Source organism: Callospermophilus lateralis, chromosome 18 (genome assembly GCF_048772815.1).
Source record: "Callospermophilus lateralis isolate mCalLat2 chromosome 18, mCalLat2.hap1, whole genome shotgun sequence".
NCBI lineage: Eukaryota > Metazoa > Chordata > Mammalia > Rodentia > Sciuridae > Callospermophilus > Callospermophilus lateralis.
This window is the reverse complement of record NC_135322.1, coordinates 559,225-576,895: the sequence shown is the minus strand read 5'-3', so window position 1 is coordinate 576,895 and position 17,671 is coordinate 559,225. Positions and strand designations below refer to the sequence as shown.

General features: G+C 51.4%; 1 protein-coding gene across 3 annotated transcripts; it reads left to right on the top strand.

Annotated features, from left to right (window-relative positions):
* The first annotated feature begins 7,704 nt into the window (after nucleotides 1-7,704).
* LOC143383716 (uncharacterized) lies at nucleotides 7,705-16,118 on the top strand. 3 transcript variants are annotated; one of them, XM_076838573.2, is made up of 3 exons: nucleotides 7,705-7,889; nucleotides 9,606-9,732; nucleotides 12,912-16,118. In XM_076838573.2, the coding sequence occupies exons 1-3, from the start codon at nucleotides 7,857-7,859 to the stop codon at nucleotides 14,387-14,389; spliced, it is 1,638 nt and encodes a 545-aa protein (XP_076694688.1). In that variant the 5' UTR covers nucleotides 7,705-7,856; the 3' UTR covers nucleotides 14,390-16,118. The 3 variants fall into 3 exon arrangements, with proteins under 3 accessions (XP_076694688.1, XP_076694690.1, XP_076694691.1); XM_076838575.2 differs by having other exon boundaries at nucleotides 7,752-7,889; nucleotides 9,611-9,732; XM_076838576.2 differs by lacking the exon at nucleotides 7,705-7,889 and adding an exon at nucleotides 8,147-8,297.
* The last annotated feature ends 1,553 nt before the right edge of the window (nucleotides 16,119-17,671 follow it).

Here is a 17,671-nt window from a genome sequence, read left to right as displayed (position 1 = left end):
TCTTTCTTTGTACGTGGTGCTGAGGATCGAACCCGGGTCGCACGCATGCCAGGCGAGCGCGCTACCACTTGAGCCACATCCCCAGCCCCACTATACCAGATCTTAAACTATACTACAGACAACAGTAACAAAACCAGCATGGTATTGGCACCAAAACAGACTGGTAGACCAATGGCACAGAATAGAGAACACAGAAACTAACCCCAAAATTACAATTATCTTATATCAGACAAAGGTGCCAAAATCATGCATTGGAGAAAAGATAGCCTCTTCAACACATGGTGCTGGGAAAACTGGAAATCCATATGCAACAATATGAGATTAAACCCCTATCTCTCACCATGCACAAAACTCAACTCAAAGTGGACCAAGGATCTAGGAATTAAACCAGAGACTCTGCCTAATGGAAGAAAAAGTAGGCCCAAATCTACATCATGTAGGATTAGGCCCCTACTTCCTTAATAAGACTCCTATAGTGCAAGAATTAAAACCAAGAATCAATAAATGGGGTGGATTCAAACTAAAGTTTCTTCTCGGCAAAAGAAACAATCTGTGAGGTGAACAGAGAGCCTATATCCTGGGAGCAAATTTTTACCCCTCACACATCAGATAGAGCGCTAATCTCTAGGGTATATAAAGAACTCAAAAGGCTAAGCACCAAAAAATCAAATAACCCAATCAACAAATGGGCCAAGGACCTGAACAGACACTTCTCAGAAGAGGATATTCAATCAATCAACAAATATATGAAAAATGCTCATCATCTCTAGCAATTAGAGAAATGCAAATCAAAACTACTCTAACATACCATCTCACTCCCATCAGAATGTTAGTTATTATGGAGAGAAACAGCAATAGTGTTGGTGAGGATGTGGGGAAAAGGCACACTCATACATTGCTGGTGGGACTGCAAACTGGTGCAGCCAACATGGAAAGCAGTATGGAGATTCCTTGGAAAACTGGGAATGGAACCACCATTTGACCCAGCTATCCCTCTCCTCGGTCTACATCCAAAGGACTTAAAAACAGAATACTACAGGGACACAGCCACATCAATGTTTATAGCAGCACAATTCACAATAGCTAAACTGTGGAGCCAACCTAGATGCCCTTCAGTAGATGAGTGAATAAAAAATGTGGCATATATACACAATGGAATATTACTCAGCAATAAAAGAGAATAAAATCATGGCATTTGAAGGTAAATGGATGGAGTTGGAGAAGATAATGCTAAGTGAATTCCAAAAAGACAAATGCTGAGTGTTTTCTCTGATATAAGGAGGTTGATTCATAATGGGGTAGGGAGGAGGAGCATGGGAGGAATAGAGGAACTCTAGATAGGGCAGAGGGGTGGGAGGGGAAGGGAGGGGGCAGGGAGTTAGCAATGATGGTGGAATGTGATGGGCATCAGGATCCAAAGTATGTATGAAGATATGAATTGGTGTGAATATACTTTATATACAACAGGAGATATGAAACATTGTGATGTAGATGTGTGATATAGAATTGCAATGCATTCCCTATCATTTATTTTTTTAAAAAAACAATTAATAAAAAGACAATTATAAAGCAAGAACTGTCATGGGCAGGTCTAAGACCCCATTTTGCTGCCTTCTATAAAAAAACATGCAAGAGATATTTCTTAGCAACTGAAATGGAAGCTGTTTTCTTATTTTAAAAAATTGTCTTTCTGTACTTTGTACCCCACAAATTGTACCCACTCAGGATGCAGTGGTGGTCGTGGTGAACTACATCCCTGGTTTGAATGTCCTTGTGGGTCTCCATGATTTTGAAGTAAATTCTCACCCACCAACCTCCACCCAATGACTATCCAACACCTGCTTGAACCCAAAGGACAGTGGTCAACTGAATGGCAAACCTAATGCTTTTTTAGCGTCTGTTTATCGCTTGCTTGCTAACTGCAGTCCTACCTAGAGCCCACAGGTCCCCTTATCAATGTTTGAATTTCTATGATTGGTTACCTTGCATGACATAAGCAGGTCACTGAGTTGTGGGTTTTGTGCTTACATTCTCCTTAGTGGACCAGGAACTGCTGTCCTCCCACAGAGCTGCAGTGGGGGACAGTCCCTGGCCAGATAAATACAGCTCTCTCTTTCGATTTGAAATTTGGACTCAGAGTGCTTTCTGGAGAGACTCCCCATAACAAAGGGGCCCTGTCACAGATGGGACAGGAGCGACGTGTGGGGAAGGGCCCATCCAGTCTGGGCCTGGGTTTGTCCCGAAGCCATGTCCCACTGGTTGCTCGCGGCCAGGTCAGTCCCGCAGCCCATTACTGTCACCTGGTCCTCTCTGCCAGACAGAGTGGATGTCGCAAGCCCCCAACATCCAGGGTGCACACAGACTGTGCCACATGTCCCCGAGAGCAGGAGCAGTCTATCAGGTGTGCGGTGAGGAAGGTGTCTGGGGCTGTCTAGATCCACAGGGCCAGCGAGGCCAGTTAGAACCCGCCTGCAGGAGGACCGAAGTGTCACTGAGCAGTGCGCACTAGGACCCAGAAGGAACACAGGTGGGAGCAGGCAGAATACAGGTGGGATGCCTGTGGGATGCCTGTGGGATGCAGGCGGGATGTCTGTGGGATGCCTGTGGGGTGCCTGTGGGATGCCTGTGGGATGCAGGTGGGATGTCTGTGGGGTGCCTGTGGGATGCCTGTGGGATGCAGGCGGGATGCCTGTGGGATGCCTGTGGGGTGCCTGTGGGATGCCTGTGGGATGCAGGTGGGATGCCTGTGGGATGCCTGTGGGATGCCTGTGGGATGCAGGTGGGATGCCTGTGGGATGCCTGTGGGGTGCCTGTGGGATGCCTGTGGGGTGCCTGTGGGATGCAGGTGGGATGCCTGTGGGATGCAGGTGGGATGCCTGTGGGATGCCTGTGGGATGCAGGTGGGATGCCTGTGGGATGCCTGTGGGATGCAGGTGGGATGTCTGTGGGATGCCTGTGGGGTGCCTGTGGGATGCCTGTGGGGTGCCTGTGGGATGCAGGTGGGATGCCTGTGGGATGCAGGTGGGATGCCTGTGGGATGCCTGTGGGATGCCTGTGGGATGCAGGTGGGATGCCTGTGGGATGCCTGTGGGGTGCCTGTGGGGTGCCTGTGGGGTGCCTGTGGGATGCAGGTGGGATGCCTGTGGGATGCAGGTGGGATGCCTGTGGGGTGCCTGTGGGATGCAGGTGGGATGCCTGTGGGGTGCCTGTGGGATGCAGGTGGGATGCCTGTGGGATGCAGGTGGGATGCCTGTGGGATGCCTGTGGGATGCAGGTGGGATGTCTGTGGGATGCCTGTGGGGTGCCTGTGGGATGCCTGTGGGGTGCCTGTGGGATGCCTGTGGGGTGCCTGTGGGATGCCTGTGGGGTGCCTGTGGGATGCCTGTGGGATGCCTGTGGGATGCCTGTGGGATGCAGGCGGGATGCCTGTGGGATGCCTGTGGGATGCAGGTGGGATGCCTGTGGGATGCCTGTGGGGTGCCTGTGGGATGCAGGCGGGATGCCTGTGGGATGCCTGTGGGATGCCTGTGGGATGCAGGCGGGATGCCTGTGGGATGCAGGTGGGATGCCTGTGGGATGCCTGTGGGATGCCTGTGGGATGCCTGTGGGATGCAGGTGGGATGCCTGTGGGATGCCTGTGGGATGCCTGTGGGATGCCTGTGGGATGCCTGTGGGATGCCTGTGGGATGCCTGTGGGATGCAGGCGGGATGCCTGTGGGAGGATGCAGGTGGGATGTCTGTGGGATGCCTGTGGGATGCCTGTGGGATGCCTGTGGGATGCCTGTGGGATGCCTGTGGGATGCCTGTGGGATGCCTGTGGGAGGATGCAGGTGGGATGCCTGTGGGGTGCCTGTGGGATGCCTGTGGGGTGCCTGTGGGATGCCTGTGGGATGCAGGTGGGATGTCTGTGGGATGCCTGTGGGATGCAGGCGGGATGCCTGTGGGAGGATGCAGGTGGGATGTCTGTGGGATGCCTGTGGGATGCCTGTGGGATGCCTGTGGGATGCCTGTGGGATGCCTGTGGGATGCCTGTGGGATGCCTGTGGGAGGATGCAGGTGGGATGTCTGTGGGATGCCTGTGGGATGCCTGTGGGATGCCTGTGGGATGCCTGTGGGGTGCCTGTGGGATGCCTGTGGGATGCAGGCGGGATGTCTGTGGGATGCCTGTGGGATGCAGGTGGGATGTCTGTGGGATGCCTGTGGGATGCCTGTGGGATGCAGGCGGGATGCCTGTGGGAGGATGCAGGTGGGATGCCTGTGGGATGCCTGTGGGATGCCTGTGGGATGCAGGCGGGATGCCTGTGGGATGCCTGTGGGATGCAGGTGGGATGCCTGTGGGATGCCTGTGGGATGCCTGTGGGATGCCTGTGGGATGCCTGTGGGATGCCTGTGGGATGCCTGTGGGAGGATGCAGGTGGGATGCCTGTGGGGTGCCTGTGGGATGCCTGTGGGGTGCCTGTGGGATGCCTGTGGGATGCAGGTGGGATGTCTGTGGGATGCCTGTGGGATGCAGGCGGGATGCCTGTGGGAGGATGCAGGTGGGATGTCTGTGGGATGCCTGTGGGATGCCTGTGGGATGCCTGTGGGATGCCTGTGGGATGCCTGTGGGATGCCTGTGGGATGCCTGTGGGAGGATGCAGGTGGGATGTCTGTGGGATGCCTGTGGGATGCCTGTGGGATGCCTGTGGGATGCCTGTGGGGTGCCTGTGGGATGCCTGTGGGATGCAGGCGGGATGTCTGTGGGATGCCTGTGGGATGCAGGTGGGATGTCTGTGGGATGCCTGTGGGATGCCTGTGGGATGCAGGCGGGATGCCTGTGGGAGGATGCAGGTGGGATGTCTGTGGGATGCCTGTGGGATGCCTGTGGGATGCAGGTGGGATGCAGGCGGGATGCCTGTGGGAGGATGCAGGTGGGATGCCTGTGGGATGCCTGTGGGATGCCTGTGGGATGCCTGTGGGATGCAGGCGGGATGCCTGTGGGAGGATGCAGGTGGGATGTCTGTGGGATGCCTGTGGGATGCCTGTGGGATGCAGGTGGGATGCCTGTGGGATGCCTGTGGGATGCCTGTGGGATGCCTGTGGGATGCAGGCGGGATGCCTGTGGGAGGATGCAGGTGGGATGCCTGTGGGATGCCTGTGGGATGCCTGTGGGATGCAGGTGGGATGCCTGTGGGATGCCTGTGGGATGCCTGTGGGATGCCTGTGGGATGCCTGTGGGATGCAGGTGGGATGCCTGTGGGATGTCTGTGGGATGCCTGTGGGATGCCTGTGGGATGCCTGTGGGATGCCTGTGGGATGCCTGTGGGATGCAGGTGGGATGCCTGTGGGATGCCTGTGGGATGCAGGCGGGATGCAGGTGGGATGCCTGTGGGATGCCTGTGGGATGCCTGTGGGATGCCTGTGGGATGCAGGTGGGATGCCTGTGGGATGCCTGTGGGATGCAGGCGGGATGCAGGTGGGATGCCTGTGGGATGCCTGTGGGATGCCTGTGGGATGCCTGTGGGGTGCCTGTGGGATGCCTGTGGGATGCCTGTGGGATGCCTGTGGGGTGCCTGTGGGATGCCTGTGGGATGCAGGCGGGATGTCTGTGGGATGCCTGTGGGATGCAGGTGGGATGTCTGTGGGGTGCCTGTGGGATGCCTGTGGGATGCCTGTGGGATGCCTGTGGGATGCCTGTGGGATGCAGGCGGGATGGCTGTGGGAGAATGCAGGTGGGATGTCTGTGGGATGCCTGTGGGATGCCTGTGGGATGCCTGTGGGATGCCTGTGGGATGCCTGTGGGATGCAGGCGGGATGCCTGTGGGATGCCTGTGGGATGCAGGCGGGATGCAGGTGGGATGCCTGTGGGATGCCTGTGGGATGCCTGTGGGATGCCTGTGGGATGCAGGTGGGATGCCTGTGGGATGCCTGTGGGATGCCTGTGGGATGCCTGTGGGATGCCTGTGGGATGCCTGTGGGATGCAGGCGGGATGTCTGTGGGATGCCTGTGGGATGCCTGTGGGATGCCTGTGGGATGCAGGTGGGATGCCTGTGGGATGCCTGTGGGATGCCTGTGGGATGCCTGTGGGATGCCTGTGGGATGCCTGTGGGATGCAGGTGGGATGCCTGTGGGATGCCTGTGGGATGCAGGTGGGATGCCTGTGGGATGTCTGTGGGATGCCTGTGGGATGCCTGTGGGATGCCTGTGGGATGCCTGTGGGATGCCTGTGGGATGCAGGTGGGATGCCTGTGGGATGTCTGTGGGATGCCTGTGGGATGCCTGTGGGATGCCTGTGGGATGCCTGTGGGATGCCTGTGGGATGCAGGTGGGATGCCTGTGGGATGCCTGTGGGATGCAGGCGGGATGCAGGTGGGATGCCTGTGGGATGCCTGTGGGATGCCTGTGGGATGCCTGTGGGATGCAGGTGGGATGCCTGTGGGATGCCTGTGGGATGCCTGTGGGATGCCTGTGGGATGCCTGTGGGATGCAGGCGGGATGTCTGTGGGATGCCTGTGGGATGCCTGTGGGATGCCTGTGGGATGCAGGTGGGATGCCTGTGGGATGCCTGTGGGATGCCTGTGGGATGCCTGTGGGATGCAGGTGGGATGCCTGTGGGATGCCTGTGGGATGCCTGTGGGATACAGGCGGGATGTCTGTGGGATGCCTGTGGGATGCCTGTGGGATGCCTGTGGGATGCAGGTGGGATGCCTGTGGGATGCAGGTGGGATGCCTGTGGGATGCAGGTGGGATGCAGGCGGGATGCAGGTGGGATGCCTGTGAGGTGCCTGTTGAATGCAGGTGGGATGCCTGTGAGATGCCTGTGGGATGCAGGTGGGATGCCTGTGAGATGCCTGTGAGATGCCTGTGGGATGCCTGTGGGATGCAGGTGGGATGCCTGTGGGATGCCTGTGGGATGCAGGTGGGATGCCTGTGGGATGCAGGTGGGATGCCTGTGGGATGCCTGTGGGATGCAGGTAGTATGCAGGTAGAGGGCGTGCCTGGTGCAGAGTCCTGGAAAGAAGCTGTCTTTCAGATGCGGCTAATCCGACGGGTACAGAAGGAGACTTTTCGCCGTTTTACAAATATATAGAGTGTGACAATAATCCTCAACAAACAATAAAGTGGATTTTATGACTTAGAAGCTTCCGGTGTAAATTAGGAACACAGGGCGTAAGCAAAAGTCTATGCTTTGTGAAGGCCCAGACGTCACAGGCCAAAGGCACGTTTCAGGGGACAGGAATAGACGCCCCAGGTCCGTGCACCGTGCGCTGTCTACCCTGGCTCCGTCCCCCCGCCCCCCGCCACCGCCTTTGGTCCCTTCTTGGCGCCAGTCTGAGCTGATGGCGTGCTCCCACGCATTGGAAGAGCAATGCGGCCGTGGGAACGCTTCTAGCTAGCTGCGGGGCTCTGTGTGCGTCGGCTTCTTGGGTCTGAAATAATGTCCACATATTTAAGGGGCCAGTTGTACTGGAGACTGGCACTCCCCAGACACCGGCTGGGGTCCCTGGCGGCGCTGCGGGGACCTTTCCCGCGAGGTTGCTGTTCCTGGCTTCTCTGGGCGCGAGCGGCGTGGCCGTGGGAACTACATTACCCAGAAGCGCTTGCGCCCAGTGGCAGAGGGCTGATCCAATGAAGGTCCAGAGGAGAGGCGTTTCCGTGCAGGGCGTCTCCCTTGGGGCGGGACTTCCGGAGTTTTCCTGGAGATCTTTTCGGCGGCTCTCGGGCGGGTTCTGTCAGTCTTGTGTGCTGCGCTGGGACCTGAGTGACGCGCGAGAAGGCGCCGGAGGAGGGCGCGAGGATCGGGCGCTGCAGACTGTGACGCCGCTGAGAGCGGCAGCGCGCGGTCGCCGCCCCGGTGCCCCCCCAGGAGAGTGGGATGGAGGCGGCCGCGCCGAGGGGCCCGGCCGGGGTGAGCGCCGCGTCCTCGGCCCCGGCCCGGGTCAGCGCGGGGCGCGGCGGGCGGAGGGCGCGGGGACGTGGGGTGCGCGCCGTCACCGCAGGGCGCGGAGCTTGGGGGAGGCCCAGCCCGAGAGGCGGCGTGGGGTGTGGAAAGGCTGCCGAAGGCTGTTCCGGGAACCCGCGGGTGGTGCGCCCCGGAGGCGGAGGGAGAGAAAGCCCCGCCGAGGCCAGCCGCTGACCGGAGGTCGCCCCTGAACCCAGGCGCAGAGGTGGCCCTCAGCTGGAGGTCAGTTGCCAGGCCTGGCGGGCAGGGGGACCCGGGAGGCCCGTGCAGGGCGAGCACAGCCGTGCTCACTCCGCCTGGGCTCTGCCTTTCCCAAGGTCCCCACGGCGGCACCGACCCTTTGGAACCTCACAGGTAAGTGCAGGGCGCCCCGGTCTTATGGCTCCTGACTTCCACCTACATTTTCTCTGCATTCGGGTCTCTTGGACTTCGCCTGCCATTTCCCCAGCCCTGTGTTCACCCAGCTTAGGGTCCCGCATCTGTGTGGGCAGTTACTTGGGGAGTTCCCGTTTAGGACCTCCCAAGGAGGGAGGTGTGGAAGCTTATCCCGGTGCAGATATCAGCACTTGGAACTGCTTGCAGGGGAATGTGTCCCGGGAACTACAGTCTCCTGCCGTTCTGATGGCAACAAACTCCGGGAGGGGGAGGCAGGAGGCAGAGCCAGGCTTGGAGTGTCACACTGTTATGTGGAGGGGAGGCAGGAGGCAGAGCCAGGCTTGGAGTGTCACACTGTTATGTGGAGGGGAGGCAGGAGGCAGAGCCAGGCTTGGAGTGTCACACTGTTATGTGGAGGGGAGGCAGGAGGCAGAGCCAGGCTTGGAGTGTCACACTGTTAGGTGGAGGGGAGGCAGGAGGCAGAGCCAGGCTTGGAGTGTCACACTGTTATGTGGAGGGGAGGCAGGAGGCAGAGCCAGGCTTGGAGTGTCACACTGTTATGTGGAGGGGAGGCAGGAGGCAGAGCCAGGCTTGGAGTGTCACACTGTTAGGTGGAGGGGAGGCAGGAGGCAGAGCCAGGCTTGGAGTGTCACACTGTTATGTGGAGGGGGAGGCAGGAGGCAGAGCCAGGCTTGGAGTGTCACACTGTTATGTGGAGGGGAGGCAGGAGGCAGAGCCAGGCTTGGAGTGTCACACTGTTAGGTGGAGGGGAGGCAGGAGGCAGAGCCAGGCTTGGAGTGTCACACTGTTATGTGGAGGGGGAGGCAGGAGGCAGAGCCAGGCTTGGAGTGTCACACTGTTATGTGGAGGGGAGGCAGGAGGCAGAGCCAGGCTTGGAGTGTCACACTGTTATGTGGAGGGGAGGCAGGAGGCAGAGCCAGGCTTGGAGTGTCACACTGTTAGGTGGAGGGGAGGCAGGAGGCAGAGCCAGGCTTGGAGTGTCACACTGTTAGGTGGAGGCAGTGGGAGGTTGGGTTTAGAGGAGGGAGGTTTTCGTACCCAAGTGTTGACAGGTTTTATCTGGTTGCAGAATGGAAAATAGAACGAATGAATGCAGTGACTGTTGGGAACACCAGGAGAGCAGGCACCAGTGACACCAGGGTCTGGTGTCCCTTCAGAATTGAGGAGCTTGGGAGGAGGGTGGACATGGGCGCAGATGTGTGGGACAAGGATCATGGGTCTTCCAGAGTGAGCTGTTCATGATTTCATCAGTCTCTGTCCTGCCAGGGCAGCGTGACCTTTCAAGATGTGGCTGTGTACTTCTCTTGGGAGGAGTGGGATCTTCTTGATGAGGCTCAGAGACACCTGCACCTCGAGGTGATGCTGGAGAACTTGGCACTTATATCCTCACTGGGTAAGTCCCTTGTATCCACTGAGCTCCATCCTATTTTGAGACAGTGTCTTAGTTTCTGAGGCTGACCTCAAACTTGGGATCCTCCTGCCCCAGCCCTCCTAGTCACTGGGATTACAGGCATGCACCACTGCATCCAGCTTTTTTATTCTCTTTGATGCCATAATAACCACAATTATTAGTTTCCTTTCCTGTCTTTTTATTATTAGTATATAGAAATGCAACCAATTTTTGCATGTTGTATTGTATCCATCTGTTTGCTGAATTTGTTTATTAGCTATAAGTTTTTTTAGTGAAATCTTTAGAGGTTTCCACATATATCATCTGTAAACAGAGATCATTTTTTTTCCTCTTCTGATCCTTCTTTTTCCATTCGGATCCTTTTTATTTTTTTTCCCTCTTGCATAACTTCTAGTGATATGGTGATAGAAAGAGGCATACTCCTCTCCTTCTTGCTTTTGGAGGAAAAGTTCTCAGCTTTCACGATCTAGTGTTTTCTTTGTTTGACTTTTATAATTTTATAAAATGTTCCTGGTTTGCTGAATGTTTTCCTCATAAAAACATGTTTCATTTCATTTAATGCTCTTTGTGTATCAGTTGAGATGATCATGTGCTTTTTTGCCTTTTAAAAAATTGATTTTCTTACATTGAATCATTATTGCATTACAGGAATAACTTCTGGTTGGTCATGGTGTGTAATCCTTTTTGAATGCTGCAGAATTCAGATATTTGATGATATTTTGCCGATAATTTTTGCATCAGCTGTCATCAAGAAAATTGATTTGTCTTTGTCAGAATTGGAATCAATAGCACTGGCCTTAAAGAATGTGTTTGGAAGTGTTTGCTTCACCTTTTGGGGGAGGATTAAAAAGAGTTCTTCAGTAAATGGTAGTAGAGTTCACCAGTGAAGCCATTAGGTTAGAGCTTTTTTTGGTTGGTTTTTGGTTATTAGTTTAATCTCCTAAATACTTATGGGACTGTTCAGGTTTTCTGTTTCTTCATTTTTTTACTCTTGGTAGGTTTTATGTACTTGGGAATTTTTCAGTTCTTCTGTTATCCAGTTGTTTTACTACTAATTTTATTGCTTTCTATTTTTGAAGATTGAGAATCCCCTACTTTCATTTCTGATTTTAGTAATTTGACTTTCTTTTTTTCCTCTTATCTAGGTAAAGGTCTGTCAGTATTGACAACCTTTCTAAAGAACTACCTTTTTGTTTCATGATTTTATTTGGTTTTTATCTTCACATATTAACTTCTCTTCCTTTTTTTCTTTTTCCTGCTAGCTTTGGCTTTAGTTTATTGTTTTTTGTTTTTGTTTTTGTTTTGTTTTTATGGTAATGGAGATTAAACCCAGCGTGCTCTACCACTGAGCAATGTCCTCATCCATTTGAGACGGTGTCTTGCTAAGTCACCCAGGCTGGCCTAAATTTGCAGTCTTCCTGCCTCATCCTCTTGAGTTGCTGGGATTACACGCGTGTGCCATCTCCAGGCTTGTGCTTCTTTTTGAAGTTCCTTAAGATGTCAAAGTAGGCTGATAAGTAGAGATCTTTCTTCTTTTTTAATATAAGTGGTTATGCCATATGTTTCCCCCTTATTACTATTTTTGTTGCATCCCATAAATTTGCATATATTATGTTTTTATTTCCTATTTCTTCTCTGTTGCATTGGTTTAAGATCTAAGATCATGTTGTTTAATTTCTACACATTTGTAAATTTTCCAGTTTTCCTTCTGTTGTTTCCAGCTTCGTCCCAGTGGATTGGAGAATATTCTTTGTATGACGCCCTCTGTCTGTTTAAATCTAGCAGGCTTAGTTTTCCACCCAACCCAGTCTGTCCTGGGGAATGCCTCGGGTGCACTTGAAGTGTTCCTTCTTGTTGGGCAGAGTGCTTCTGTGTGGTTGTTAGGTCTAGTTGGGTTACTGGGCTGTTCAGGTCCTCATTTCTTTCTTCCCTGGTTAGTCTGTTGTTGAGATTTGGGTGTAAATGTTTCCAACTGTTGTTGTAAAACTGTATATTATTGTAAAACTATCTTCCTCCCTTCAATTTTTATTTATTTATTTTTTTTACTTTGTGTATATGTGGTGCTGAGGATTGAACCCAGGGCCTCACACAGCCAGCTACCACTGAGCCACAACCCCAGTCCTTCTCCCTTCAGTTTTGATGGTCTGTTGTCTTATGCTCAGAAAGTCTCATCTACTTATGTTTAGAATAATCACTGACAAGAGGGACTGGCTTTGTCATTTTGCCATTTGTACTCTGTATGCCTCATAGCTTTTTTGTTTCCAATTTCCTATATTGATTTTGTGTTCAGTTGATTTTTATAGTGAAACTTTAATTCCTTGTCTTTTCTTTTATGTACTTCTATGGCTATTTATTTATCTGTGTGTAGTTACCATGGAGATTGCATTTAACATTGTAGTACAGTATTTGAATCTATACCACGTAACTTCCTTACTTTTCCTGTGTTCGGCCATTTGCTGGATTGTTCTGGACCTGCGTTAGCTGCTCACATGTCCTGTTCTTCCTTTATCCTCCCGGGGTTAGTGACAGAGCCTCCATGCTTCCCAGGATGTTCGTGATCCCAGTCCTAGCAGGATGGGTTCAGAGAGGGCCTGGACAAAGGGAAGGGATGGCATTGGGGTTACACACAGGTCAAGCTAGGAGCCTGCCTCTTCAGCCCTTGTCTTTATGTCATTGCTTGTGGCAGCTTGCTTTTACCTTCCCTTGTATATTCTTGACATTTTACCATCTTTTCCTTTCTACAATCCAGACCAGTGCAAATCCCTTTGTCTCTGGACTCACATTGCCTCCTGTGTGTCTTCTGATGTTGTGGTCTGAGGTGTACATGTATCCTTTAACAGAGCCTGAACCAGTTACTGTTCCAGTCCAGTTCTTCTGGGTCTAGAGGTCCCTTCATAGCACCACATGACACCAGCAGGTATGGTCCTGCTAGAAGTCATTGACAAAGGGATGAGGTGTAAAACATGTCTCTCACCCTTAAGTGCTCAGCTGGTAAGGCCTATTCCACTGGGGGACCTTGGGGTCTAGCAGCTGCTTCCTCAGCCTGAAAACAGTTGCATAGACTGGTTCTTTGCTTGTTGGATGTACATTGGTGATTCATTGCCACATCCTAATTAAGGCAGCATGTCCTTCACCATTACTCCTCTGATGTCTGCTTTCAGGTTGTTTGCATGGAGTAGAGCAAGAGGAAGCACCTTCTGAACCAAGCATATCTGAAGGATTGTCACGTGTCATGACTCCCAAAGAGGGGTCGTCATCCCAGAATGCCTACACCTGTGAAATATGTGGCCTGGTCTTGAGAAACATTTTGCAGTTGGCTCAGCACCACAGAACAACACATCATGGGCAGAAGCCACGCACATGTGGAAGACAATTCTATTTTGCTGCAAATCTTCAACAGCATCAGAGGCAGCACATTAAAGGGGTTACCTTCAGAGGTGACATTGACAGAACCTTGTTTATAAAGAGCTGCATGATCCATGTGTCAGGGAAGCCTTATACTTGCAAAGAGGTTGGGAAGGGTTTTCTGGCCAGCATGGGATTTCCCCATCAACAGGCCACTCACACAGGGGAGAAACCAAATGCCAGTTACAAGTGTGGGGTGGCCTTTCACAATGGAAAAAGTCTTCACCACTGGGGGGAATGCAAGAAAGCTTTTAGCCACACAGATACACTCGTTCAGTACCAGAGGGCACTCACAAGTGAAGGGCTTTTTGAGTGCAGCAAGTGTGGGAAAGCCTGTACTCGGAGATGTAATCTCATTCAGCACCAGAAAGTCCACAGTGAAGACAGGCCTTATGAATGCAGTGAGTGTGGGAAATTCTTCACCTACTACTCCAGCTTCATTATCCACCAGAGAGTGCACACTGGAGAAAGGCCTTATGAGTGCAGTGAGTGTGGGAAGGCCTTCAGTCAGATCTACAGCCTCAACAGCCATAGGAAAGTCCACACTGGAGAGAGGCCTTATGAGTGTGGGGAATGTGGGAAATCCTTCAGCCAAAGGTCCAACCTCATTCAACATCAAAGAGTTCACACTGGAGAAAGACCTTATGAGTGCAGTGAATGTGGGAAATCCTTTAGCCAAAACTTCAGCCTCATTTACCACCAGAGAGTTCACACTGGAGAAAGGCCTCATGAGTGCAGTGAGTGTGGGAAATCCTTTAGCCGAAGTTCCAGCCTCATTCACCATCGGAGACTTCACACTGGAGAAAGGCCCTATGAGTGCAGTAAATGTGGGAAATCCTTTAAGCAAAGCTCCAGCTTCAGTTCACATCGGAAAGTCCACACAGGAGAAAGGCCTTATGTATGTGAGGAATGTGGGAAATCCTTCAGCCACAGCTCCAACCTTAAGAACCATCAGAGGGTTCACACTGGAGAAAGGCCTATTGAGTGTAGTGAATGTGGGAAATCCTTTAGCTGCAAATCTAACCTCATTAAACACCTGAGGGTTCACACTGGAGAAAGGCCTTATAAATGTGGTGAATGTGGGAAATCTTTCAGCCAAAGCTCCAGCCTCATTCAACACCAGAGAATTCACACTGGAAAAAGGCCTTATCAGTGCAGTGAATGTGGGAAATCCTTTGGCTGCAAATCTGTCCTTGTTCAACACCAGAGAGTTCACAGTGGAGAAAGGTCTTAGCTATATAGGGAATGTGCACTTTTTTTTAGTGGAGTCATTGGAGGAGAACACCTGTAAGAGCAGCCTACCTGGATTGAAGCCCAGCAACTGAAGGTGCGTGGCAGAGAGATTCCCTTAAGTTCAGGTTTGTGGAAGCTCCAAGGATCTGTGTTACAGTTCCTAGCGTCCAGAACCCTTGCAGTTTAGGTTACTGACAGTTTCTGAGACAGAAGCCATTTCACTGCCACTTGCTAAGTCCAGCTGTGTCAGTCACCACGCCACCATGTTCAGGGAAGCTGATCTGTGTTCTCCCATTGCTGGAGGAGATGAGTAGTCTGAGCCCACATTCCCTTCTCTCCAAAAAGCTGGGGCATGAACCTGACCCAGTTTTGTACCAGAGATCCTGATAAAAGTAAACTTTCAGGGACACATTTCTTGTGACGATGTTGGGGTTTTTTGTTTGGGTGGTTGGTTGGGTTTTCTCCACAGCCTCTAAGACACTAACCTGGGAACTACTTGCCTCACATTTGTTTTGTTTTGAGGACTGTCATTTATTGTCTGGAGCACATGTAATCTTGGGATTCTGTTCACTGTGTGAGATGGCTTAAAAACAGGATTGGTCCCAGCCAGCATTAAACAGCTGTGGTGTGTGGGGGTGGCACAGGGAGGTCACATAATTCCTTGCCTCAGAGACATTGGTTTAATGGAAGAATGCGACTCTCTTCCCAGTTTTGTCCTAGTAAGAATTGTTGCCCCTAGGAGCTTCAGGGCTTTCTGGTCCTACGTGGTGGAGTATATGCAGGATGTTTTGTGGGCTGGGGACACCTTGAGACAGGAAGTTCTGACGACTCCCAGTGCTGCCCGGAGCAGCGTGAACTGTGGCACAGGACATCACGTGATGCCTAGCACCGTGGAGGCCGACTACAGAGAGTCGAGTACCTGATCCCCGTCATTCTGTGGGCTTGTGCCTGGGGAATCTGTGATTGGGACAGAAACACTGGGATCACAGGACTTGGAGGAGATCGCAGAACTAGATTCTAGTGATGGTGCAGGTTTGAGGTGTGCCCAGATTCTCACGGTCTCCAGGGATGTGCACCTTCATATCTGCGGTCATTGTCAGGAAAAAAAAAAAAAATTTTGTGTGTTCCACTCAGGTAGCCTTTCTGGAATTTCCCTAAAGGCCAGGAAAACAAGTATGGAGGGAAGGGAGATCCCCACTCTAGCAAGGTGGCTTTGTGACCAGCCACCATCCTGTGTAGAAGTGAACATCACCGGTCACTAATATTTTCTGCGACTGAGGCAAGGTTGTCCCCATAAGGTCATCAAGAAGGGGGTGGAGTTCGTGTGGGGTTACCGGACCTCACAGTGAACCACTAGACTCACTGCAGTTATTACCTGAATGCTCTGCACCCTTCGTTGGCCCATGCCATCCCTGGCCGCCAGGCCACCTTTACTCTGTCTTCCCCGATGTCTTAGATTCTATCAGCAGGACGTTAGATGACTTGATTCACAAAATGTTTATTTTTCTAGTTTCATTCATGATTATTATTTTGAGATTCTTCTGCTGTGTGAGCTGTTCATTTTTATTGCATTCGTCCATTCCTTTAGGTTATTTCTGGGTTCTGGCTAATGCCAAAACAGTGAAGCTGCTACAGCATGTGCAGTTGTTTACATATTTATGTCAGCTACTTTGGGGTCAGTGACTCAGGTGCAAGGCTGAGACACAGAGCAGGCGACAGTCAGCTTGTTAAGAAGCCACCAGGCTGTGAGCGGGGGGGGGGGGGGGGGGGGGGCCTGTTGGGCCTGTGGGGATTTCGGTTCTTCCACATCCTTGCCGATACTCAGTGTGGTCCTTGGGATTCACTACATCAATAGGTGTGTAGTTTTAACTGCTTTTCCTTAAGCATTCATAACGCTGGACCCTTTTTCATGGATTTGTGACCCTTATGTATTCTTTGGAAAGATTCTGTTCATATGTTTTGCCTGTTTTCTTTGTTATGAAAGAAGAAACATGAACAGTTATTCTGTTTCACTTTTCATTAGCAAGCAGCTAATTTTTGTCCCACAATTTTTTTCCTGCCACACAGTGAACAACCACCTACGTCACACACTTTTAAAATCTGTGTTATTCAGCTGTTCTCTGTTGTGTCAGTCTAGACAACTCTGTGGTGTCATAAACCAGGCCATGGTTGGAAGTGTTTGGCCTCCAATCATGGATGATTTCAAACTCCAACTGCAGTCACTGGACAGGAGCCAACCGGGAAGGGCTGCCAGGGACATGCCACTCTGTCCCACTGCAGCTCCAGTAGCTGCACCTGCCCTCTGAGATCCAGTGAGGAACAGTGAAGTGGTTAGCAAGGGGCAAGTTTTAATGCTTGTTTTAAAAACTGTGATGCATGTATAAATGACAAAGCATAAATATTTAAAATGTGTTTGGACGTTTTGCTGTTTATACCTGAAATTTTAAAAATCCATTGAAGGGCTGGGATTGTGGCTCAAGCAGTAGTGTGCTTGCCTGGCATGTGTGGGGCACTGGATTCGATCCTCAACACCACATAAAAAATAAGACATTGTGTCCATCTAAAACTAAAAAAAAATAAATATTTTTAAAAATCCGTTGAAAGCAAAATGTGTGATATTGGCAGTGATTCAGTTAGGTTGTTTGTAATTCAATCCGTTCTTGAAAAGAAAATCATAAACTTAAGCCAGGTGGATGGATGCCTGTCATCCCATCAACTCGGAAGCTAAGGCAGGAGGATTGCAAGTTCAAGGCCAGCCTCAGCAACTTAGTGAGACCCTGTCTCAAATAAAAGAAACTGGGGTTATAGTTTAGGAGTAGAGTGCCCCTGGGTTCAATCCCCAGGAAAGGAAGGAAGGAAGGAAATCAAACTTTGAAGGTATTTTCCTCACAAAGGATTGGAAAGAGTGATCTAAGTTGCAGTCAGATGGGATTGAGTTGCTTGGAGTGCTGTTACATAGTGGGTGTAATTGTATACTGCATATTCAAAAAGCTAGAAAAAGGGATTTTGAATGATTTCATCAAAAAATGGTAAATGATGGCTGGGGCACGGTAGCACACACCTGTAATTCCAGCTTCAGAGGCTGAGGCAGGAGGATTGCCAGTTCAAAGCCAGCCTTAGCAAAAGCAAGGCCCCAAGCAACTCAGCAAGACCCTGTCTCTAAATAAAATATAAAGAGGGCTGAGGATGTGGCTCAGGGGTTAAGCACTTCTGGGTTCAATCCCCAGTACCCCCTAAAAAAATGTTGTGATAAATGAAGTCATTATGATTCCACATGTATACA

Bases quoted from the DNA above. Each gene is read 5' to 3' on its own strand.
- LOC143383716 (XM_076838573.2), top strand. From the start codon at position 7,857: ATGGAGGCGGCCGCGCCGAGGGGCCCGGCCGGG. The intron at 7,890-9,605 runs GTGAGCGCCGCG...CTGTCCTGCCAG, and splicing joins CGCCGAGGGGCCCGGCCGGG to GGCAGCGTGACCTTTCAAGA. The intron at 9,733-12,911 runs GTAAGTCCCTTG...GTCTGCTTTCAG, and splicing joins GGCACTTATATCCTCACTGG to GTTGTTTGCATGGAGTAGAG.